At 41.8% G+C, this 24,296-nt stretch overlaps 2 protein-coding genes across 3 annotated transcripts; one reads left to right on the forward strand and one right to left on the reverse strand.

Moving 5' to 3' along the window:
* The first annotated feature begins 5,568 nt into the window (after positions 1–5,568).
* gamt (guanidinoacetate N-methyltransferase) lies at positions 5,569–9,799 on the forward strand. The gene is made up of 6 exons (XM_035798948.1): positions 5,569–5,832; positions 7,216–7,361; positions 7,452–7,515; positions 7,627–7,694; positions 8,198–8,308; positions 9,522–9,799. Exons 1-6 carry the CDS (start codon positions 5,658–5,660, stop codon positions 9,660–9,662), a joined length of 705 nt encoding a protein of 234 aa, XP_035654841.1. The 5' UTR covers positions 5,569–5,657; the 3' UTR covers positions 9,663–9,799.
* A 3,956-nt stretch (positions 9,800–13,755) lies between these two features.
* Positions 13,756–23,900, reverse strand: ndufs7 (NADH:ubiquinone oxidoreductase core subunit S7). 2 transcript variants are annotated; one of them, XM_035798949.2, is made up of 8 exons: positions 23,583–23,888; positions 22,810–22,849; positions 22,382–22,450; positions 22,176–22,296; positions 19,586–19,765; positions 19,432–19,478; positions 19,083–19,171; positions 13,756–13,992 (listed from the first exon to the last, which is right to left on the reverse strand). In XM_035798949.2, exons 1-7 carry the CDS (start codon positions 23,743–23,745, stop codon positions 19,141–19,143), a joined length of 651 nt encoding a protein of 216 aa, XP_035654842.1. In that variant the 5' UTR covers positions 23,746–23,888; the 3' UTR covers positions 13,756–13,992; positions 19,083–19,140. The 2 variants fall into 2 exon arrangements, with proteins under 2 accessions (XP_035654842.1, XP_052331122.1); XM_052475162.1 differs by lacking the exon at positions 22,382–22,450 and having other exon boundaries at positions 23,583–23,900.
* Positions 23,901–24,296: the final 396 nt, after the last annotated feature.

Below are 24,296 nucleotides of genomic sequence, written 5' to 3' on the forward strand. Positions count from 1 at the left end.
ATTTAACCATTATTTAACTAAGCGTGGCACCGTCATAGGATGCCACCTTTCCAACAAGTTAGTTCGTCAAATTTCTGCCCTGCTGTTATTGCGAAGTGGAAATGTCTAGAATAGAATAAAACTAGAAGGAACAATGGCTCAGCCTCTGAAGTGGTAGGCCACACAAGCTCACAGAACATGACCACTGAGTGCTGAAGTGCGTAGTGCATAAAAATCGGCGTCATTGAACTCTGGAGTAGGGGAAACGTGTTCTCTGGAGTGAGGAAATAGGCTTCACCATCCAGCAGTCCGACAGACAAATCAGGGTATGGTGGATGCCAGGAGAACGCTACCTGCCCGAATGCATAGTGCCAACTCTAAAGTTTGGTGGAGGAATAATGGTATTGGGCTGTTTTTCATAGTTCGGGCTAGGTTCCTTTTTTCCAGTGGAGGGAAATCTTAACGGTAAAGCATACAATGACATTCTAGACGATTCTATGCTTCCAACTATGTGGCAACAGTTTGGGGAAGGCCCTTTCCTGTTTCAGCATGAGGTCCATACAGAAATGGTTTGTCAAGATCAGTGTGGAAGAAATTGACTGGCCTGCACAGAGCCCTGACCTCAACCCCATCAAACACCTTTGGGATGAATTGGAACTCCGACTGTGAGCCAGGCCTAATCGCACAACGTTAGTGCCTGACCTCACTAATGCTCTTGTGGCTGAATGGAAGCATGTGCCCGCACAAGGAGTCACAAGAGCGTGATGGGACAAGGACATCCCGGCCGGTAAAACCCTCCCCTAACCCAGACGACACTGGGCCAATTGTGTGCCACCTCATGGGTCTCCCGGCTACGGCTGGCTGTGATACAGCCTGGGATCAAACCCAGGTCTGTAGTGAAGCCTCAAGCACTGCGATGCAGTGCCTTAGACCGCTACACCACTCAATGATTTTCACATTACTTGTGTTCCATTTCAGACAGTGATCGGTGTTTTGAATTAATTTAGTAGTAATTGACACACTCAAACACACCGCAAACAGGCCTTTAAGGATTAGGTAGTCAAACAATAATAATAATAATGTAAACCTTCACTGTAATTACCTGCATACAAGTCTATGTAGGCCTAATTACTGTATTTTAAATAAATAGAATATCTCTGGTGTGGACTTCAGGGGACTGGTTTATGATTAGGTGTTAACAATACGTTTTTCTCAGTGTTAGTCAATGGCAGCCTAAAGACTCCCACCAATGATTTATTCACTTCCTATGATTTGTTTACTCCCTTACAGTCGGACAGACGGTATAGGAGCATGAGGTCTGATACCAACAGCCTCAGAGACAGTTTCTATCTACAAGCCATAAGACTGCTGAATAGGGTTGCACATTTTGGGGAATATTCAGAGGTGGACATTTTCTGTGGGAATTAATGGGAATATATGGGAATTAACTCTCATCAGACTCTGAGGTCTCATCTTCACTGTCACTTTCCATCCTTGTTGACGATGGCTCGTTGTCAGGCTAAAAAAGCCTAAAATTTGCCCGGATGGCCACCAATTCCTCAACCCTTGTATTGGTTAGCCTATTGCGTGCTTTGGTGTATGTGTTCCCAAACAAGGACCAGTTGCGCTCTGAGGCGGCTGATGTTGGTGGGATTTGGAGAATGATGGAGGCAACAGGGGAAAGAGCCTCAGATCCACAAAATCCCTTCCACCAGATGGCTGATGAGATATGTTGGCACGACTGTCATATTGCATCTCCATCCCAAAGCCCTTGCTTGGAAGTGTACTTTGCCAGACTGCCAAGACCCTTCCTCTCATCCAGGCCAAGATGGCGAGGCACGGTAGTGATGACACCATAGGCCTTGTTGATCTCTGCACCAGACAGGATGCTCTTGCAAGCATACTGGGGTCCAACATGTACGTACTGTAGCGGCGTGTATGGGCTTCAGGCAGAAGTCTTCACCCTCTTTGATGTATTTTACAACTGCAGTTTCCTCTGCTTGGAGCAAGTGAAGTGGGCAGGGCAGTACAGATTTTCTCTCTTACATCTGCAAGCAGTCTGGACATCAGACAGGATGGCATTGTCTCCCTCAATCCGTGCAATGGCTACTGCTATAGGTTTCAGGAGTTTCAGGCTGCTTACCACTCTCTCCCAAAATACATAATCCAGGAGGATCCTCTTGATGGTGCTGTCCATGTCGGCAGACTGTGATATGGCCATTTCTTGGAGAGACTCGTTCCCCTCCAGGAGACTGCCAAACACTATAACACCACCCCAAAGGGTGTTGGTGGGCAGCTCAAATGTGGTGCTCTTATTCTTCTCACTTTGCTTGGTGAGGTAGATTGCTGCTATAACTTGATGACCCTTCACATACCTAACCATTTCCTTGGCTCTCTTGTAGAGTGTATCCATTGTTTCCAGTGCCATAATGCCCTTTAGGAGCAGATTCAATGCATGAGAAGCACAGGCAATGGGTGTGATGTGAGGGTAGGACTCCTCCACTTTAGACCAAGCAGCCTTCATGTTCACAGCATTGTCTGTCACCAGTGAAAATACCTTCTGTGGTCCAAGGTCATTGATGACTGCTTTCAGCTCATCTGCAATGTGGAGACCGGTGTGTCTGTTGGCCCTTGTGTCTGTGCTCTTGTAGAATACTGGTTGAGGGGTGGAGATGATGTAGTTAATTATTCCTTGCCCACGAACATTCGACCACCCATCAGAGATTATTGCAATACAGTCTGCTTTCTCTATGATTTGCTTGACCTTCACTAGAACTCTGCATCCAGCAAATTAGTAGATGAAGCATGTCTGGTTGGGGGTAGGGGTGTATGCTGGGCGAAGAACATTCAGAAATCTCTTCCAATACACATTACCTTTGAGCATCAGAGGTGAACCAGTTGCATACACAGCTCGAGCCAGACATTCATCAGCATTTCACTAACTACGTTCATCCATTGAGTCAAAAACACTTCTGATTCCAGAAAGACCATGAGCTGTTGCTATCGATAAGGTGTCTGATTCATAATTTTCCCCTCGAATAGAAGTAGCGGGACTTTTGTCAGAGGTTTCTTGTTGTGAGCGCTGAGGGAACTTTATACACTTGGCCAGATGATTCTGCATCCTTGTTGCAGTCTTCACATATGATTTGGCACAGTATTTGCAATTGTACACAGCTTTTCCTTCTACATTAGCTGCAGTGAAATGTCTCTACACATCAGATAGTGCCTGTGGCATTTTCCTGAAAGATTAGAAAAAAATTAGGAAAACCCTAATACAATTCCATGTACAGATAAATAGTTAAGCAGTTAGATTAAACAACTCCTTTGTAAAAAAAACATTTTTTATTAAATGTATGGAAACCGGTGAATTAACACCCCTCAGTTAGCTGGCTCAAGCAAGCTAGAATCCACATGGTAGCAAAAACTAACTAGCAGAAATTGTTAACAAGTTAGAAATGATTTAAACACACTTTCCTGTAGGCTACTAGTTAACAAAAAATCATGTATGTCATATAAAATATATTCACCCCACCCAGTATTGTAATCAAAACTTAACAGAAAGCATGTAGTTCATGGCTCAGACAGTGTAGTAGTGTGGGCTCAAATAGCATCTCATTAGTGTGCAAGAGCTTGAGAATCAGCTGTACATGTGATGGAAGAATGCACTGCACATGTGATTGAAGAATACACTGTGCATTCAGAGGGTTGCAATTCCATTGAATTGGGGATTGTTCAAACAAAATATGCCACAATACCTAGAATTGCCTTATGTATCCCACAAAAACAGGTTCACTTTTATACGCTAACTTTTTTAAATGAATTTAAGCTAAATTCCCCAAATTCCTGGGCTCAATTTACCATGAGAACATTTCCTGAAATTTCCCGCAAAGTTTCAGACATTCAGTACACACATCCATCCATACACACATGTAACCGATGTGAAATGGCTAGCCGCGACTTCTGTGGAGCGATGGGTAACGATGCTTCGTGGGTGACTGTTGTCTGTGTGCAGAGGGTCCCTGGTTCGGGGGCGAGGGGATGGACTTAAGTTATCCTGTTACATTGATGCTGTTGACCAGGATCACTTGGTTGCAGCGGAAAAGGAGGTCAAACGGGGGGTGATGTGAAATGGCTAGCTAGCTAGCGGTGGTGCGCTAGCGGTTCGATCGGTGATGTCACTCGCTTTGAGACCTTGAAGTAGTGGTTCCCCAGTGGTTAAGGGTGCCAGCTGTGCCATCAGAGACTCTGGGTTCGCGCCCAGGCTCTGTCGTAACAGAGCTCCGTGGGGCGACGCACAATTGGCCTAGCGTCGACGGGTTAGGGAGGGCTTGGCCGGTAGGGATGTCCTTGTCTCATCGCGCACCAGCGACTCCTGTGGCGGGCCGGGCGCAGTGCACGCTAACCAAGGTTGCCAGGTGCACGGGGTAGGATGCGTGCTGTGTTAAGAAGCAGTGCGGCTTGGTTGGGTTGTGTATCGGAGGACGCATGACTTTCAACCTTCATCTCTCCCGAGCCCGCAAGGGAGTTGTAGCAATGAGACAAGATAGTAGCTACTAAACAAAAACAATTGGATACCACGAAAAAGGGGTAAAAATAAAAAATAAATAAAAAAGAAGTAGTGGTTCCCATTTCTCTGCAAGGGCTGCGGCTTTTGGGTAACGATGCTTCGTGAGTGACTGTGGTTGATGTGTGCAGAGGAGCCCAGGTTAGGGCGAGGAGAGGGACGGAAGCTATAATGTTACACACACATCATAACTGCTGCTTACCACTCTTGTTATAATAGCTAAACAGTGAACCAATCCCCTCTTCCTCAAAATACGGGTAAATATTGGACTATAAATTGTGTCTTCCTGTATTATACTTGTGCTAAAATATGTTTTATATTCTATTCTACTGAGCCATTTCGCTACACTTACAATAACATCTTCTAACCATGTGAATGTGACCAATAAAATTTGATTTTACAGTTTGTATTTTTACCTTATATTATTTCTTATTGTTGTTGCATTGTCAAGAAGGAACCTTCAAGTAAGCATTTTGTTTGACGGCGTATTCCATGTGTGTCCTGTACATAAGTCTAATAAAACTTGAAACGTATGTGAAAGTTAGAAGAAAAAAGTGATGGCGATGGGGTTCGCTGTGGAAACTGCTGGTAGATACAATTTGATAATTGCAGAGCTCTCTCTGCCTGCTCCACTAAAAGGCTAAATTAGTTCTGGTCAGTATAAAGTTGTTAATGAATTAGTTATAGTTTTAAATATGTAGCCCATCACACTTTCAAATTAATTGTATTTTTTATTATTCTGTGATTTTATGTTTTAAGTAGCTGTCTTTACCAAATAAATCTCTCCCTGCTGATCAAATAATCTAGACGAAACTAGGGTGCAGTGCAATGCTGTAAAACAGACTGTAATATGCCACGATTATGAAAATACAATACATCATGTTTTTTTTCTCTCAGCTTTCCATACTAAGGACGTCAGTGACCCCAACACTCCTTGGAATGCCACCTATTGACCAGCAGTAGTACGCCTCTTTGACATTGCAAACACGTCTTGCAGAGTCAGCATTTCTGACCCATATAAATCCCCACCGCTGCAAAATCTCACTTTCCTCTGGCACGACGTGGAAACAGCAACTGTCTATTCCCCAGCGATTAGAGAAAAACAATCACCAAAATGACCACGGCACATGCCATATTTTCCAAGGGAGAAGACTGCAAAGCTGGTTGGCACGACGCTAGTGCTGGTTACAATGAGACCGACACTCATCTCGAGATTTTGGGCAAGCCTGTGATGGAACGTTGGGAAACTCCGTACATGCACTCGCTGGCAACTGTAGCCTCCTCAAAAGGTACAACGCACAATGTGCAAGCTGGTGGTCCCTATGAACGCACCGGGACCACTAGATAGTAATGAATTCTGGTATTCTATGATCATTTATAGTTCTATAATAACCTTTTGCATTATTGTAATATTTTTTTCTTACAAATGTGTGAAATAAATTAGTCGTAAAGGACAGCCTATAGCGTAATCATTGGCTAGGCCTACACTTAATTCAGAGCTGCAATATAGTCAAATCAGATTATCAATAAATCAGCAATTAGGCTATTGGGAAAAGTTTATGAAACAAATGCATTGACTTTTTATATTACTTCTGAGTTGTTTCACCCAATGCACATGCGAGTGGAGTTTAAAAGCATGGTGGAGTTAGACATATGTTGAACATAATGCTTGCGCTTGCAGCAGGTGTTACTCTACCCATGGAATCGTGCCAAGTGAGGATTTGGGAGTGCCAATAATTTATGATGACATGCTATTCAATACGTTTTATAACTACAACTGTTGATCACTGATTTCACTTTTATAGCACACAATACGTGCACAGACTTGAACTTTTATGTTTAGAATTCAACGTTTTGCACGTAAAAGTTGTGTTTTGGAGTTGTTTGAGCACACATGTTGCTGCATGTAGTAGGAATGCAGTCTGTCGAGTTTATTAAATAGGGTATTATACTTTCTTTATATTGCTTAATATTGGAAAATGATCATATTTGGTGGAAATTTTACAACAGAGTAGTAGCAGAGTATAAGCCTGATAATAGTATAGGTCGATGCAAAACCAACTCGTCTTTTTCTCTAATCTATTTTTACACATCAATGAAAGACTTTTCTGTGGAAATCCTTGAAGTGGACTTTCTATCACGTGCCACCACCTCCTTCTTTTCCCCATATATTTCTTATATTTCTATGCTGTGGTTATCAGAGAGGTCTCTCAAATAAACAAAAACAGTCCATTATTTTTGTTTTGCTTTTCATGAAAGGTACCACAGCATTGGAAATACTTCAATACAGGTCAGACCTGGGTTCAAATACCATTTCACGTATTTCAATCACTTTTCAATACATTTCAAAGCAAGTACTCAGATAACCTTGATTTGGAAAAATTAAGTAGTTGAATATTGCAATGTATTTGGAAATGTTCAAATACACTGAATCAAATGCGCTATGCATTTAACCTAGGAATTTGATCACCTATTTTTTATTTATTTTTTACAAATAACCATTCAAATACTCAAATAAAAGTACTTGTTTTGGGCTATGTATTTGAAAATGCTCAAATACCAAGAACAAATATTTAATAACAAATACCCAAATACACGTATTTGAAACCAAGTCTTGATTCAGGTAGATACTTAAACACCAATTGAGATGCTTGTTCTGCTTTCCCCCACAGGTGGACGGGTTCTGGAGATTGGATTTGGCATGGCCATCGCCGCAACTAAAGTCGAGTCCTTCCCCATTGAGGAGCACTGGATCATTGAGTGCAATGATGGAGTGTTTGCGAGATTGCAGGAGTGGGCCAAGGCTCAGCCACATAGAGTGAGACATCTTCAACTTCACATTAGGTTCTATTTAGACTTTTCCCTCATTTAATGTGAATAAAATGTATCTAAATTATTCTCCTCATAGATTGTGCCCCTCAAAGGACTGTGGGAACAGGTAGTAGGCGGCCTGCCTGACAACCACTTCGATGGTACGTTTCAAAAGGCATTCTATTAGTGTATCCATTGTATCTTTGTATTCTTAAGCGGGGAAAATTGCTTCAGACACATAACTAATTCTAATAATGCCTCTTCTATCAAAGGCATTCTGTATGACACATACCCTCTGTCTGAAGACACATGGCACACTCACCAGTTTGACTTCATCAAGGTAAGTACAACACTTCTATGACAAAGACTGCACATTACAAATATATTAGCAAAAGCACCAGAACCAACAGCGGAATAGGGATTTCTCCTGTATTAAAGACTTTATAAAACACAAAAATGTTTGGTATTACATATGATATTGTAGCTGAATCCAACGCAAACATATGGCAGATGTCTAGGGTGGTAGGTCGCTTAGTGTTGAGCCATCAAGGAGAAAATAAAGTGCTGATGTGCCCTTGAGTAAGGCACTTAATTCTAATTGCTCCAGAGTTGCCATTGCCCACTTTTCGAGGGAGAGTTGGGATATGCAAAACGCACTTTTCCAATTCACACATACGTATTAATACACATTTGTACATCCGAAATAGGACAAATATAAGCACCCACCAAATGAATGAAATATTTCTTAATGGAATCTGATTCCTATCACGCATGTCAAACATTGGCTATCGTGCCACATTGACATTTCCATTATAATACAGTTCTTGAATTGTGTCTCTATAGGGCCATGCCCATAGGCTGTTGAAGCCCCGTGGTGTCCTCACCTACTGCAACCTAACCTCTTGGGGTGAACTTCTCAAGTCCAAATATGACAACATCGACAACATGTTCCAGGTGAGCCGGCTCTCAGCCAATCAATGATCAACAACACCTAATCTCTCTGTGAGGTGCTTGTGTACACGTGTCCTCTCGGGCACGACACATTTAATTTCTTGCACGTATTTTGTCCTTGTCTCAGATAGTACTGCACTTACAGTACAAGTCTGGTACAGTGTAATTGCATATGTGATGTTATACTGCTAATCTATAACATGTCATTTAAAGTGTGGCCCTCCATTTTGTTTGGTTTGATGTTCATTAAATCATTAACCCATTTGTTTCATTCACGTGCAGTGACTATTTGTCTGTTGTATTTTGCTTATTTGGTCTGTCTGTAGCTTCAGTACTAACTAATTTGCCTGCTACCTACTTCCAACATTTCTTTATAGTACATTGGATTTGGTTTACTAACTGCAGTACAACAGTAATTGGTTTAGTTTATCTATCACCGGCATCTGCCATTTACTATTACCATATTTATTGCACTTGGTCGTAGCACTGTTAGAATGTGTTCTCAATTACCTTTCTTGACTAAACAAAGGTAATAATAAATTTGACTACAAGATCTGAGAATTGATTTTTTATTTATATATATATATATATAAAAACATTTTTACAACCAAATCCCCCAAGAATAGGTAAATGGGATGTTATAAACAGGTCCAGACACTTTCATCCTCGTTGTGCAGTATGGGGCCCTGAAAAAAACATTAACAAAGGCTCCAAAAACATGCAAAATGTCCTTTTAGAAACGGAAAAGCTCTCAGTATAATGATGCAGGTCTTCAGATGTTGTACACATGAAATTGTGTCATTCCATTTTGTTGCGACTCGAGCAATACCTCTACGTCCATTCTAGCAGCAGGCTACACAGAGAATAGCTGGATAGGGGAAACCGTTTGTCTCACAAAATGGATTATAACGTTGCGGATAAAGCTTGGAATGACACAAGTTCATGTGTACATCTGAATACCTGCATCATTATACTGAGAGCTTTTCCCGTTTCTAAAAATGATGCATTTGGATGTTTTTGGAGCCGTTGTTCATGTTTTTTCAGAGCCCCGTACTGCACAATGAGTAAGTGACCCGCTGGTTGGGGTAAGTTTCTCAAAAACAAGTGACATCACAACAACAACAAAAAGTATCTGGACCCTTCTATAACATGCCATATACATAAAAAATAGAGATTTGGTTGTAAAATGCAAGTTTCTCCTATGATGATTTTTCAGGAGACCCAGATGCCTCACCTGCTCGAGGCTGGCTTCAAGAGGGAGAAGATTAGCACCACAACCATGGATATTGTTCCTCCAAGTGAATGCAAATACTATGCTTTCCGCAAGATGATTACACCCACCATTCTGAAAGTGTGAAGTGGTTTGATGCCACCGTAATGTCTTTATTCCTTTAATTCTCAAGTGCCTGCATTTTAAAAGCCACATTGGTTTACTGTCAAAAATCCATAAGCACTCAGCGATGTCCATCTTACAATAAACCAATTTAAATAACATGTCCACTCTGAAAATTAATTTGTTTGGGTATCACCTCAAACAATTTTGCACCTCTTGCTATATAACCTCTTGCAATTCGTTATAGAATGCATTATATTTGAACTTCATTGCAATGTTAATGAGCACTATATTTGACATAATATTAAGTCTGCATTTAAACAGGCAGCCCAATTCTGATCTTATATCCAATTTAGTTATTAGTCTTTAGACCAATCAAATCCTATCTTTTGCCAATAATTGGGCAACATATCACAATTGGGCTACCTGTGGAAACGCTTTCGATTGGCCACTTGACTAAATGTGAATAAAAATGTCATTAACATATTTCACTTCTGAAAGGAGTACAATTATTTCCTGAGGGACTGCAAAATAAGTTAAAAAAAACATGATTTTCCTGTTTTTAATTATATTTCCACACTAGGAGCATGAAATAACACTCAAATTGTGAAAATGCCAATGCCCTTTCGGTGTCAGCTTTTTGAAAAACATGCCTGGAATTTCAGCCTGTTCACCTGGGATGGAGTTTTGGCCCACAGCACAATGAGATCAGATTTTTTTTGTTGTATTATAAAAAAAATGTGTGTGTATTTTTACCCCCCTTTTCTCCCCAATTTCGTTGTATCCAATTGTTAATAGCTACTATCTTGTCTCATCGCTATAACTCCCGTACGGGCATGGAAGATACGAAGGTCGAATGTCATGCGTCGTCCGATACACAACCGAACCAAGCCGCACTGTTTCTTAACACAGCGCATCCAACCCGGAAGCCAGCCGCACTAATGTGTCGAGGAAACACAGCGCACCTGGCGACCTTGGTTAGCGTGCACTGCGCCCGCCACAGGAGTCGCTGGTGCGCGATGAGACAAGGATATCCCTACCGGCCAAATGCTCCCTAACCCGGACGACCTAACTAGGCCAATTGTGTGTTGCCCCAAGGACCTCCCGGTCGCGGCCGGTTGCGATAGAGCCTGGGCGCGAACCCAGAGTCTCTGGTGGCACTGCGCCACCCGGGAGGCCCGAGATCAGATTATTTTGACCAATGACCAGTCATCTTTTATTATATGTATCCTCCTACTTTGGGAAGTAAGTGGGTAGGCTCTAGAGCAGGGGTATTCAACCCTTACCCTACGAGGACCAGAACCTGCTGGTTTTCTGTTCTACCTGTTAATTGGGGTGGCAGGTAACCTAGTGGTTAGTGTTGAGCCAGTAACTGAAAGGTTGCTAGATCAAATCCCCGAGTTGACAAGGTTAAAGTCTGTCGTTCTGCCCCTGAACAAGGCAGTTAACCCACTCTTCCTAGGCCGTCATTGAAAATAAGAATTTGTTCTTAACCGACTTGCCTACTTATTAAATAAATTAATTGCACCCACCTGGTGTCCAAGGTTTAAATCAGTCTCTGATTAGAGGTGAACAATGAAAAAAATGCAGTGGAACTGGCTTCGCGGTCCAGAGTTGAGTTTGAGGGCTCTGGAGTTGAGACGGTCCTATCTGACAATCAGGGCTGTGCATGTACGCCCACATGATTAGACTGAGCATTTCAATGGCAAAAGGAGTCTCAGCAAAATCAATTATTTTCATTAAATAAAGTAATATATTAGACATACAGTGATGATTTAAACAGACTGCATGGAAGCTTTAGGAAAATTGATGGAAAAAGTCCCTATCACAGTTGAGGATGCCTGGTCATTCTTTAAAAGTAACTTCCTCACCATTTTAGATAAGCATGCTCAAAAAATGCAGAACTAAGAACAGATATAGCCCTTGGTTCACTCCAGACCTGACTGCCCTCGATCCGCACAAAAACATCCTGTGGCGGACTGCAATAGTATCGAATAGTCCCCGCGATATGCAACTGTTCAGGGAAGTCAGGAACCAATACACGCAGTCAGTCAGGAAAGCTAAGGACAGCTTCTTCAGGCAGAAGTTTGCATCCTGTAGCTCCAACCCCAAAAAGTTCTGGGACACTGAAGTCCATGGAGAACAAGAGCACCTCCTCCCAGCTGCCCACTGCACTGAGGCTAGGTAACACGGTCACCACCGATAAATCCATGATTATCGAAAACTTCAACAAGCATTTCTCAACGGCTGGCCATGCCTTCCGCCTGGCTACTCCAACTTCGGCCAACAGCTCCGCCCCCCCCCGCAGCTACTCGCCCAAGCCTCTCCAGGTTCTCTTTTATCCAAATCCAGATAGCAGATGTTCTGAAAGAGCTGCAAAACCTGGACCCGTACAAATCAGCTGGGCTTGACAATCTGGACCCTCTATTTCTGAAACTATCCGCCGCCATTGTCGCAACCCCTATTACCAGCCTGTTCAACCTCTCTTTCATATCGTCTAAGATCCCCAAGAATTGGAAAGCTGCCGCAGTCATCCCCCTCTTCAAAGGGGGAGACACCCTGGACCCAAACTGTTACAGACCTATATCCATCCTGCCCTGTCTATCTAAGGTCTTCGAAAGCCAAGTCAACAAACAGGTCACTGACCATCTCGAATCCCACCGTACCTTCTCCGCTGTGCAATCTGGTTTCCGAGCCGGTCACGGGTGCACCTCAGCCACGCTCAAGGTACTAAACGATATCATAACCGCCATCGATAAAAGACAGTACTGTGCAGCCGTCTTCATCGACCTTGCCAAGGCTTTCGACTCTGTCAATCACCATATTCTTATCGGCAAACTCAGTAGCCTCGGTTTTTCGGATGACTGCCTTGCCTGGTTCACCAATTACTTTGCAGACAGAGTTTAGTGTGTCAAATCGGAGGGCATGCTGTCCGGTCCTCTGGCAGTCTCTGTGGGGGTGCCACAGGGTTCAATCCTCGGGCCGACTCTTTTCTCTGTATATATCAATGATGTTGCTCTTGCTGCGGGCGATTCCCTGATCCACCTCTACGCAGACGACACCATTCTATATACTTCCGGTCCGTCCTTGGACACAGTGCTATCTAACCTCCAGTTATCTAACAGTGCTGATCTCATTGCAGCTGGTAGATAAGTGTTAGTCATATCTTACCCCAAACTATGAAGTTTTTTTTAAATAGAAAATTGACCTTTGAATATAGATCAACCATCATTGCATATCTCTCACAATAATTTAACTCAATCTATACACATTTACTATTGGGTCACAAATCCTTAAGCCTGGTGAGAGGAGTTACTGAAAACACTGAGAAAATACAAATTGTATTTATGATGCATGCTACACTTGCAGAATTAGAGGGTGATTTATATATATTTTTAAATGTAGATAGTGTGATTTGTCACTATAAATGACATCCAAAGGGAGCATCTTTGTGCAAATAAAATTGTATAGGTGTAAACCGTTTAACTTTCCTATAAAATATGAACAGCTACACCCTGCTTCCTGATAGGCTAGGTGGAATAGCACCCCTATTGCTACCTTCCAATTGTCTAAGATGTACACAATTGCACACAGGGCCGGGGTCCATTTGGGATTGAGTGTTGGTGAGTAGAACCAAAAACTGTCCCTGAGACAATACTTGTAAATTCTATCCATCCTCATTTACTCTAAGTAAACACTGATGACATAATTGGTCAAAGCACTGCAAAAGGAAATCATGCTTACACCAATTCAATGTCAGGTCAGTGATTACTTCAAGGGAAGAAAGGAAACATTTAGGAATATTTCAAAAAGGAACTACTCTCTCTTTGGTAGACCCAGAGCAAATAGAAGTAAATGTCTAAACTCAGAATTTTTTGGGGTGCCAAGTGCACCATCTACTGGTTCAGAATATACACACAGAAAGTCTTCAAACAAAGAAGTACACCAACATACATTACAAAAACTAATGGACTACTAAAGAAACCTAAGGTGACCTTCCATCTACATAGTAATGACCATAAATGTTTAAAATGCTCAGTTAAAATGATTCTTGCTAAATGTATTTATATCCCTACCAGTATCATAATCTGTGCAGGGCCAAGAACAGTGATACAAATGACAAGAAATTCCTTTATTGTTTCTACAGAGAGGAGCCAGAGCTCAACCCAGAGTGATTCCTGAGGATATTGCCAACCGGTTTACTGGCTGATCAGACCACCAATAAATACAACATCTACAAAAAGCCAGACGTACATAATTTCACTTCCGATACCAAATCCTCATTTTCTTCTCTTTATTTTCTTTTGCAACTGTAGCGTCCCGTAGAGAAGGGCCTCTGCTGTGGGTGGGCAGCCTATGGGAGGACAAGTAAAACAGTCAAATGTTTTCTATAAAAATAAAACGGTAAATAAGATGATCTTCAGAGGTATTATTGTAATTTGTTTCTTTTCCACATTGCAGTCCCTTCAGAAACTATTCACACCCCTGGACTTTTTCCACATTTTGTTGTGTTACGAAATTGGATTGATTTGTAATTTTTTGTCAATGATCTACACCAATGTCAAAGTGGAAGTAAAATTCATTTTTTTTTATGGAAAATAAAACATATCTTGATTAGATAAGTATTCAACCCCCTGTGTCAATACATGTCAGAATCACTTGCAGCAGCAATTACAGCTTTGAGTCTTTCTGGGTAAGTCTAAGAACTTTGCACACCTGGATTGTAATTTTTTTCCCCATTATTCTTTTTTAAACTCTTCAAGCTCTCATGTTGGTTGCTGATCAATGCGAGACAGCCATTTTCATGTCCTGACAGATTTAGGTTAAAAAAAATGTAACTAGGCCACGCAGGAAAATTCAATGTCATCTTGTTAAGAAACTCCAGTGTATATTTGGCCTTGTGTTTTAGGTAATTGCCCTGCTGAAAGTTGAATTTCAAATCAAATTAACATTTGATTTACAACAGGTGTAATTAGACCTTACCATTAAATGCGTACTTACAAGCCCTTAACCAACAATGCAGTTCAAGAAAGAGTTTAAACAAACTAAAAAGTTTTTAAATAATAAAAACAATAAAATAACAAGGCTAGATACAGGTGGTACCAGTACCGAGTCAATATGTGGGGGTACAGGTTCGTCAAGGTCATTTGTACATGTATGTAGGGGAAAAGTGACTATAAATAGATAAACAGCGAGTAGCAGGAGTGTAAAAACAAAGGGGGGTGGGGTCAATGTAAATTATCCAGATGGCTATTTGATTAATTGTTAAATCTTATGGCTTGGGAGGGGTAGAAGCTGTTAAGAAGCCTTTTGGACCTCGACTTGGCGCTCCGGTACCGCTTGCCGTGCGGTAGCAGAGAGAACAGTCTATGACTTGGGTGACTGGAGTCTGACAATTTTTTGGGCCATCCTCTGACACTGCCCAGTATATAGGTCCTGGATGGCAGGAAGCTTGGCCCCAGTTATGTACTGGACTGTATGCACTACCTTCTGTAGAACAGTTGCCCTACCAGGCGGTGAAGGTGAAGGTCAGGATGCTCCCGATGGTGCAGCTGTATAACTTTGAGAACCCGGGGACCCAAGCCAAATCTTTTGTCTCCTGAGGGGGAATAGGCTTTGTCGTGCCCTCTTCACGACTGTCTTGGTGTGTTTGGACCATGATAGTTTGTTGGTGATGGGGACACCAAGGAACATGAAACTCTCGACCGGCTCCACTACAGCCATATAGATGTGAATTGGGGCATGTTCGGCCCATCTTTTCCTGTAGTCCACAATCAGCTCCTTTGTCTTGCTCACGTTGAGGGAGAGGTTGTTGTCCTGGGATCACACTGCCAGGCATCGGACCTCCCCCCTATAGGCCGCCTCATCGTTGATCAGGCAAACTTAAAAATGGTGTTGATTCATGCTTGGCCACACAGTCATGGGTGAACAGGGAGTACAGGATGGGACTAAGCACGCACCCCTGAGGAGCCCCGGTGTTGAGGATCAGTGTGGCAGATGTGTTGTTGCCTACCCTTACCACCTGGGGGCAGCCTGTCAGGAAGTCCTGATCCAGTTGCAGAGGGAGGTGTTTAGTCCCAGGGTCCTTAGCCTAGTGATGAGGTTTGTTGGCACTATGGTGTTGAACGCTGAGCTGCAGTCAATGAATAGAATTCTCACATAGGTGTTCCTGTTGTATTGGTGGGAAAGTGCAGTGTGGAGTGCGATTGCATCATCGGTGGATCGGTTGGTGTGGTATGCAAATTGGAGTGGGTCTAGGGTTTCTGGAATAACAGTGTTGATGTGAGCCATGACCAGCCTTTCAAAGCACTTCATGGCTACCGACATGAGTGCTACAGGGCGGTAGTAATTTAGGCAGGTTACCTTTGCTTCCTTGGGCACAGGGACATAGGTTTTAAGCAGACCACCAATGTATTACAGACTCAGTCAGGGAGAGGTTGAAAACGTCAGTGAAGACACTTGCCAGTTGGACCGCTCATGCTCTTAGTACACATCCTGGTAATCCGTCAGGCCCTGCGGCCTTGTGAATGTTGACCTGTTTAAAAAGGTCTTGCTCACATTGGCTACGGACAGCATGATCACAGTTGTCCGGAACAGCTGGTCCTTTCATGCATGCTTCCATGTTGCTTTCCTCGAAGCGAGCATAAGAGGCATTTAGCCCGTCTGGTAAGCTCGCGTCACTGGGCAGCTCGTGGCTGTGCTTCCCTTTGTAGTTTATAATAGTAGTGCAAGCCCTGCCACATCCGACGAGCGTCAGAGCCGGGGGTAGTAGGATTCAATCTCAGTCCTGTATTGATGCTTTGTCTGTTTGATGGTTCGATATGAGGGCATAGTGGGATTTCTTATAAGCGTTTGGATTAGTGTCCAGTTCCTTGAAATAGGCAGCTCCAGCCTTTAGCTCAGTGAGGATGTAATCTGCCTGTAATCCGTGGCTCCTGGCTGGGATATGTACGTGTGACACTGTGGGGACGACATCGTCGATGCACTTATTGATGAAGCCGGTGACTGAGATGGTATACTCCTCAATGTCATTGCATGAATCCCAGAAAATATTCCAGTCTGTGCTAGCAAAACAGTCATGTAGCGTTGCATCCGCTTCATCTGACCACTTCCATATTGAGCGAGTCACTGGTACTGCCTGCTTTAGTTTTGGCTTGTTAGCAGGAATCAGGAGGATAGAATAATGGTCAGATTTTCCAAACGGAGGGCGAGGGAGAGCTTTGTATGAGTGTGAAGTAAAGTTGGTCTCGAGTAATATTTCCTCTGGTTGCATGTGACATGCTGGTAGAAATGAGGTAAAACAGATTTACATTTGCCTGCATTTATCTCCCAGTGTCTGTTGGAAAGCAGACTGAACCAAGTTTAGGATTTGCCTGTGCTTAGCTCTATTCTGTTCATTTTTCTCCTAAAACTCCCTAATCCTTGTAGATGACAAGCATACCCATAACATGATGCAGCCAACACCATGCTTGAAAATATGAATAGTGGTACTCAGTGATGTGTTGTGCTAGATTTGCCCAACGAAAACACTTTTGTATTCAGGACAAACAGTTTATTTATTTGTCACATTTTGCAGTGTTACTTTAGTACCTTAACCTGTTACTCCTACCCCCTACTTTTTCGAACATTCTGTTAAAAATCGTGCAACATTTCAGCACCCTGCTGCTCATGCCAGGAATATAGTATATGCATATGATTAGTATGTGTGGATAGAAAACACTCAGACGTTTATAAAACTGGTTAAATCACGGCTGTGACTATAACAGAACGTGCGTTTCATCGAAAAGCGCAGGAAAATATGATCACTGAAAATGGGAAAATATATCAATGCGCCACTTGCATGTATTGTCTATGGGAAAGCAAATTACCTGGAGCCGAGACTACAATTCCTACAGCTTCCACACGATGTCAACAGTCTTGTCATTTGCCTAGGCTTTGTTTCTTGGTCAAACGAAGAAGAGACAGCCCATTTCTTCAGGTCTCGGACCGGATATTTTGGTTGAGATTTACCCGGACATTATTTCCAGACGTACCCCTATAGAATATACATCGCCTCGTGATCAATTTGGTCGCTTATTAACGTTTACTAATACCTAAAGTTGCATTACAAAAGTATTTCGAAGTGTTTTGTGAAAGTTTATCGTCAACTTTTTTAATTTTAAAAAATGACGTTACGTTATAAGACGCTATTTTTTTCAGTTTATCACACAGTCTTCATAGATCGATATCTAGGCTATATATGGACCGATTTAATCGGGAAAAAAAAGACCCAATAGTGATTATGGGACATCTAGGAGTCCCATAAAGAAGATGGTCAAAGGTAATGAATGTTTTATTTTATTTGTGCGGTTTGTGTAGCGCTGACTATGCTAATTATTTTGTTTACGTCCCCTGCGGGTCTTTTGGGGTGTTACATGCTATCAGATAATAGCTTCTCATGCTTTCGCCGAAAAGCATTTTAAAAATCTGACTTTTGCCTGGATTCACAACGAGTGTAGCTTTAATTCAATACCCTGCATGTGTATTTTAATGAACGTTTGAGTTTTAACGAGTGCTATTAGCATTTAGCGTAGCGCATTTGCATTTCCAGATGTCTAGATGGGACGCCTGCGTGCCATGCCACGCCTGGGTTAATGCAAACACGATACATGTTTTTGAATATTTGTATTTTGTACAGGCATCCTTCCTTTCACCCTGCCATTTATGTTAGTATTGTGGAGAAACTACAATGTTGATCCATCCTCAGTTATCTCCCATCACAGCCATTAAACTAGCTGTTCTAAAATCAAATTTTTTCAGGATGAAATCCCTGAGAGGTTTCCTTCCTCTCCGGCAACTGAGTTAGGAAGGGCGCCAGTATCTTTGTGTGACACCATCCAAATTGCAATTAATAACTGCACCATGATCGAAGAGATATTCAATGTCTGCCCCCCCCCTTTTTTTTTACCCATCTACCAATTGGTGGCCCTTTTATCCAAACCATTGGAAAACCTCCCTGGTCTTTGTGGTTGAATCTGTGTTTCAAATTCACTGCTAGACTGAGGGACCTTGCAGATAATTGTATGTGTGGGGTACAGAGATTGACTACCCAATTTAAAATAATGTTAAACACTTATTGCACAAAGTGAGTTCATGCATCTTACTATGTGACTTAAGTACATTTTTACTCCTTAAATTATTTAAGCTTGCCATAACAAAATGGTTGAATACTTCACATTTTGAATTAATTTGTAAACATTTCTAATTCCACTGACGGAGTATTATCTGTAGATCAGTGACAAAATCTAAATGTAATCCATTTTAAATTCAGGCTGTTACAACAAAAAGTGGAATTAAGTCAAGTGGTGTGAATACTTTCTGAAGGCAATGTATATCAGGGCCAAAACAAATTATTTGTTTTATAAGAGTAAAAAAATAAAATACAAATAACAGAATGATACATACCTGGAACGTATATGTCCACTGGTACGATGCGGTCACACCCTCGGACCACGGCGTAAGATTAGTGGTAGTAGCCACCCCCATTGGCACAGCTTAATAAGGACAGAGTAATACGATGCAGCTGTTAGTTGAGCTACAGTGTATATGAAAAACATCAACAGACACTGTAAAAGCACTGTGTAATGCTAAAACAGTTTGGAGAATTAAATCCCAATCAGTTGGCAGTAATCTTTACATTAAACAATCAGGCATTCTTAAATGAAAAAGTTACAAGGACATTATGTGATTCATTTCAAACTAGACAACCACTAACATCTTTCTGCTTGAACCTAATATTAGGACAAAACTTTACCTGCCCATGGAAATGACATATCTTCGCTCAGGCATCTGGTCATAAACCTATGGGAAAATAAGCATGTTGAATTCATAGTCAATAAAAGACTAAGCTGATTTCAAGCAAATGCAGAACTCCTTTCTCCAAAGAAACATGTTCTTCAGTCAAGTACCTTGCGCAGAGCGGGGGCCATCTTGTTGGTCAAGGTGCCTGCCACAATCATGACGTCGGCCTGTCTGGGGCTGGCTCTAAACACCACTCCGAACCGGTCCATGTCGTATCGAGGAGCCGCCATGTGCATCATCTCAATCGCACAGCATGCCAGGCCAAAGGTCATGGGCCACAGGGAGCTCTAATGTAGAAATCCACAAAAACAGATTAGATCGATTGTTTTGTTGACCTAACTGAACAAAGATCATTCAGTCAGTCAATGTTTTTCCCTAACTCTTCCTAACAATCCTCAACTCATCTTGAGAAAGGTGAAAAGGTCAAGGAATAATATTTAGAGAAAGTAAACTTGTTATAGTCCCGTACCCCTTCAAACATTCAACCTCCAGCTGCGTATCTCCAGCACACTCAAATGTTGTTTTTTTGCCATCATTGTAAGCCTGCCACACACTATATGATACATTTAAACATAAGAATGAGTGCGAGTTGTCGTCACAACCCGGCTCGTGGGGAGTGACGAAGAGCTCTTATAAGACCAGGGCACAAATAATAATAAAATCAATAATTTTGCTTTATTTAGCCATCTTATGTATAAAACCTTATTAGTTCATCAAAAATTGAGAATAACTCACCACAGGTAAATGAGAAGGTTGTGCTTGAAGGGATGCTCAAAATTCTGCAACGTTGGGTTATATTGAGAGAGTCTCGGTCTTAAATCATTTTCCACACACAGTCTGTGCCTGTATTTAGTTGTCATGCCAGTGAGGGACGAGAATCCACTCTCACATAGGTACGTGGTTGCAGAGAGCATCAGTGTCTTAGCGCGATTTTCCAAGTCAAGAAACTGAGCGCAGCCCAATCCAGAAATCTGGCAGTGGTTTCTGATTACATTTTCACAGAATCGCATGTTGCAATTTCAGTAAGGCTCTCTTGTTCAGATATTGGTAAGTGGATTGGAGGCAGGGCATAAAAGGGATAACGAATCCAGTCGTTTGTGTCGTCCGTTTCGGGAAAGCACCTGTGTAATTGCACACCCAGCTCACTCAGTCAGGTGCTTCGCTATATCACATTTGACATTGTCCATAAGCTTGAACTCATTTGCACACACACACAAAAAAAGATTCATACAATGATGGAAAGACCTGCGTGTTGTCCTTGTGAATGCAGACAGAAAAGAGCTCCAACTTCTTAATCATAGCCTCAATTTTGTCCGGCTAATTGAATATAGTTGCGGAGAGTCAGTGTAATCCTAGATTCAGATCATTCAGCTGAGAATAAACATCACCCAGCTAGGCCAGTCATGTGAGAAACTCGTCATTATGCATAACCAGTATACTTCTACATGTATGGTGTAAAAGCGTTACATGGCCACTGCCCATATCACTGCATAATGAAGAAAATACACGAGTTCGTCTTTATTCTCGCTCAAAAAACTCCTGTGGCTTATTTTTCAAATTGTCATGTTTTGTTTAAATGTCTGCGCAAGTGAAGGTTTCCTGCGAGAGAGAAACAGTTCATGTGATTGGATGTTAATTATTTGACTAGGCTACCTGTATTTGACATTGTGTTGTTATTTCACAAAACACTAGTTCACTGGTTTTATTTTATTTTTTGGCAATAAAACAAATCTACTCAGGCAAGAAAAAAGAGAAAAAATCCAAATATAGACCCGTTAGAAAATATAAAATGTACTGTTTGAAAATGTGAAGAATTATTACTATGATTTTTTATTTATTATTGCCCCAGTTTGGGAATACCTGGTTTAGAGGAATGACCCCCCCCAAAAAAAAAAAAAAAAGTATTATTTGTGAAGGCTTTGGCTGGAATTTGACTTATTACCCTCGAATTATGAGAGTCAGAGACAACTTCTTAATTTTCCCCCAGCAAAGGACTCAATATAGAAAAATGAGACCAGACTACGCTTCCCTCTGTAGTTAGTTTAATCATTTTGACAGTTCCTTGACTGACAACCAGCTGGCCACATACTGTATGTTTAGTAGATTACAAAGAGAAGTAAAGAAGGATGGGGATGGGCCTCACGAGTGGCGCAGTAGTCTAAGGCACGACATAGCAGTGCTAGCTGTGCCACTAAATATTCTGGGTTTGAGTCCAGGCTCTGTCGCAGCCGGCCACAACCGGGAGACCCATGGGGCAGCTCACAATTAGCCCAGCGTTATCCAGGGAAGGGTTTGGCCAGCAGGGATGTCCTTGTCCCATCGCGCACTAGCGATTTCTGTGGCGAGCCAGGCAGTGCACGCTGATATGGTCGCCAGGTATACTGCGTTTCCTCCAATACATTGCTGCGGCTGGCTTCCGGGTTAAGTGGGCAGTGTCAAGAAGCAGTGCGGCATGGCTGGGTTTCGGAGGACAAACAGGAGTTGCAGCGATGAGACAAGACTAACTACCAATTGGATACCACGAAATTGGGGAGAAAAACATTTACAAAAATATAAAGGATGGAGAGAGTGCTCTTTTGGAGTTTTATAAAAGCCAAATTGCCACTCAAAACATACAAAAATGTACCGTATGCCACTGCAAAACAGAGATATTGTGTGGTATTCAATCGGAGCCCTAACTTAATCTGCGTAACTTACTCTGCGTGCCCAGTTCACCAGATCATCCAGTTTAGTAATGACATATTCTCCCTTGCTGCTTGCTACTGCAGCGGGCTTGGCAGCAGCCACCGCTGTGCTTTTCTCTCTGACTGGAACCACGCTGGAGGAAAAGGGAATATTAAGTACTCGAGCAAATCTTGTTTATAGTTCTTGACAAATTCAGATGTTCACTGGATTTCCATTACCTTGTAGCATTGTCGCTTTTAGCAATGTGGTGTAGCAACCTCTGTTGTATCACAAATACTGAAATGGGTCTGTGTGGTAAAAAATACCAAGATTGGATTGGCACTGACAACTTTGTGATAACTGCTGATGTAAAAGAGGTGTATAAAATAAAGTTGATTGATTGACTGGCCATCAACACAAGCACAATGGCACTGCACAGAAATAACACAATACTCTAAACTATAACAAATGGGGCAAAAATATTTAATGTAGACTACTGGTGATTCCAAAACAGAAAGAACCTCCATGTTGCTAACTATAATAAATGCCAGACCTGTCTTGGACAAATTACGCAGTTGATAAGGTGATTAATTAAAACCAGACTGCCAGAGACAGCAGATAAGCGTTCCTAAATAATATCAGATTAAACTTTAAAAAGCAACCTTACCTTGATGAAAAGTTACCAAACGCGGCGAGGCGAGGGACTGCTAAGAAAATACAAAAAAAGCATAGCTAGATTTAAAATGCAATTAAATCATTACGCCACACCAAACTCTCTAGCTAACACAATTTACTGGGGGGATAACATTACTGCACAGGTTGTCACTGGTTACCACAGCCTAACCCAAAATCACGACCAAAAAGCGAATTTTTGTTTTAATGAATTATTACAATAGGCAATATTGACATGTGTGGCTGTAGTAACTAGTGGAAACCCACTGACTGGCAGTCAATGCGCATTTCTTGAGTGGCATAACAAACAGACGTTTGTGATATGGCTAGTTGTAAACTTAGCCAAACTGACTTGTATTAAGAATTTCCTTATATAAATATTAACATGTATTTGCCATTAGACGACCACTAGCTAAGAGGTTGATCACACTGCATGTCTGACTGAGGAACTTAACGTTCCACGCATGCTAGTTAGCTATTTACAAACAAACATGTTCTCCCTCGCTAGCTAACATTAGCTAGTTAGCCTAGCCAGAGCCGTTTCTGTTCAGATTTACGCCAGATATAGCAACTAGCTAGTTTTAGCTAGATAGCAAGGTCAGTGATTATAACCGATGGTGGAAGCATAATATGACAGCAAAACCTAGATAATACATTAATCAGGTGGCATAGGAAATACAGTAATGTTAGTGGGATAAATAAGTCGGATATTCAGCAGAATGATATGTCGCAGTAACTTGGGAACATATTAGCCATAACATCACTCACCCACCCACCAACCAACGCCGCCATCTTTCGCAAAAAATGAGAAGACTTCCACTGACTGTGGATACGTGATAGAACGGTCCGTCCTATCTGTGATCCTTAGGACGTCCCTACTTCTTTGAAGTTGACATTTAAAATGGTTAGGTTCAGGGTTGGGACGTCCCATGGATGAATTAAAATAAATATTGCAGTTAATTATAGGGGCCTACCAGTATATATATATTTTTGTTGACAGGGAGAGAAAAATGTCTAAAGTAAGAGTTAAACGTATTGATGGTCTGAACTTAAATACCAAATATGTGGGAAATCATTTCACATTTGCAAGTGGTTCATGGGTTATGACGTGGCTCAGAGCAGATCTGGGATCACTTTAGACAACCCAATCAACCGAGGTAAAAAAGTTGGATATTCAACGGATATTCGCGCTTTCAAACCACTTGAGCCACAGACTCCAAATAAGTGTCATGATGTTGTAAAAAATTGCGCACAACATTGCACAGGTCTTATTTTCACGATTTGGACATTAATTGGCTTTCCAGAGCTAATAAACATGTGCAAATGTGAGCAGCATTTTGTATTCCAAGTTGAATTAGTTAGGGAGTGTAAACAAAATACAAACCTTTTTTACATTCAAATTTCAATAGCTCCTTGGTCATGTGACCTAGTGACTTCAAACAAGGTTCAGAATGTCCACTCAGTGGCCCTACACATTGCACA

The sequence above is a fragment of the Oncorhynchus keta genome, chromosome 22 (genome assembly GCF_023373465.1).
Source record: "Oncorhynchus keta strain PuntledgeMale-10-30-2019 chromosome 22, Oket_V2, whole genome shotgun sequence".
NCBI lineage: Eukaryota > Metazoa > Chordata > Actinopteri > Salmoniformes > Salmonidae > Oncorhynchus > Oncorhynchus keta.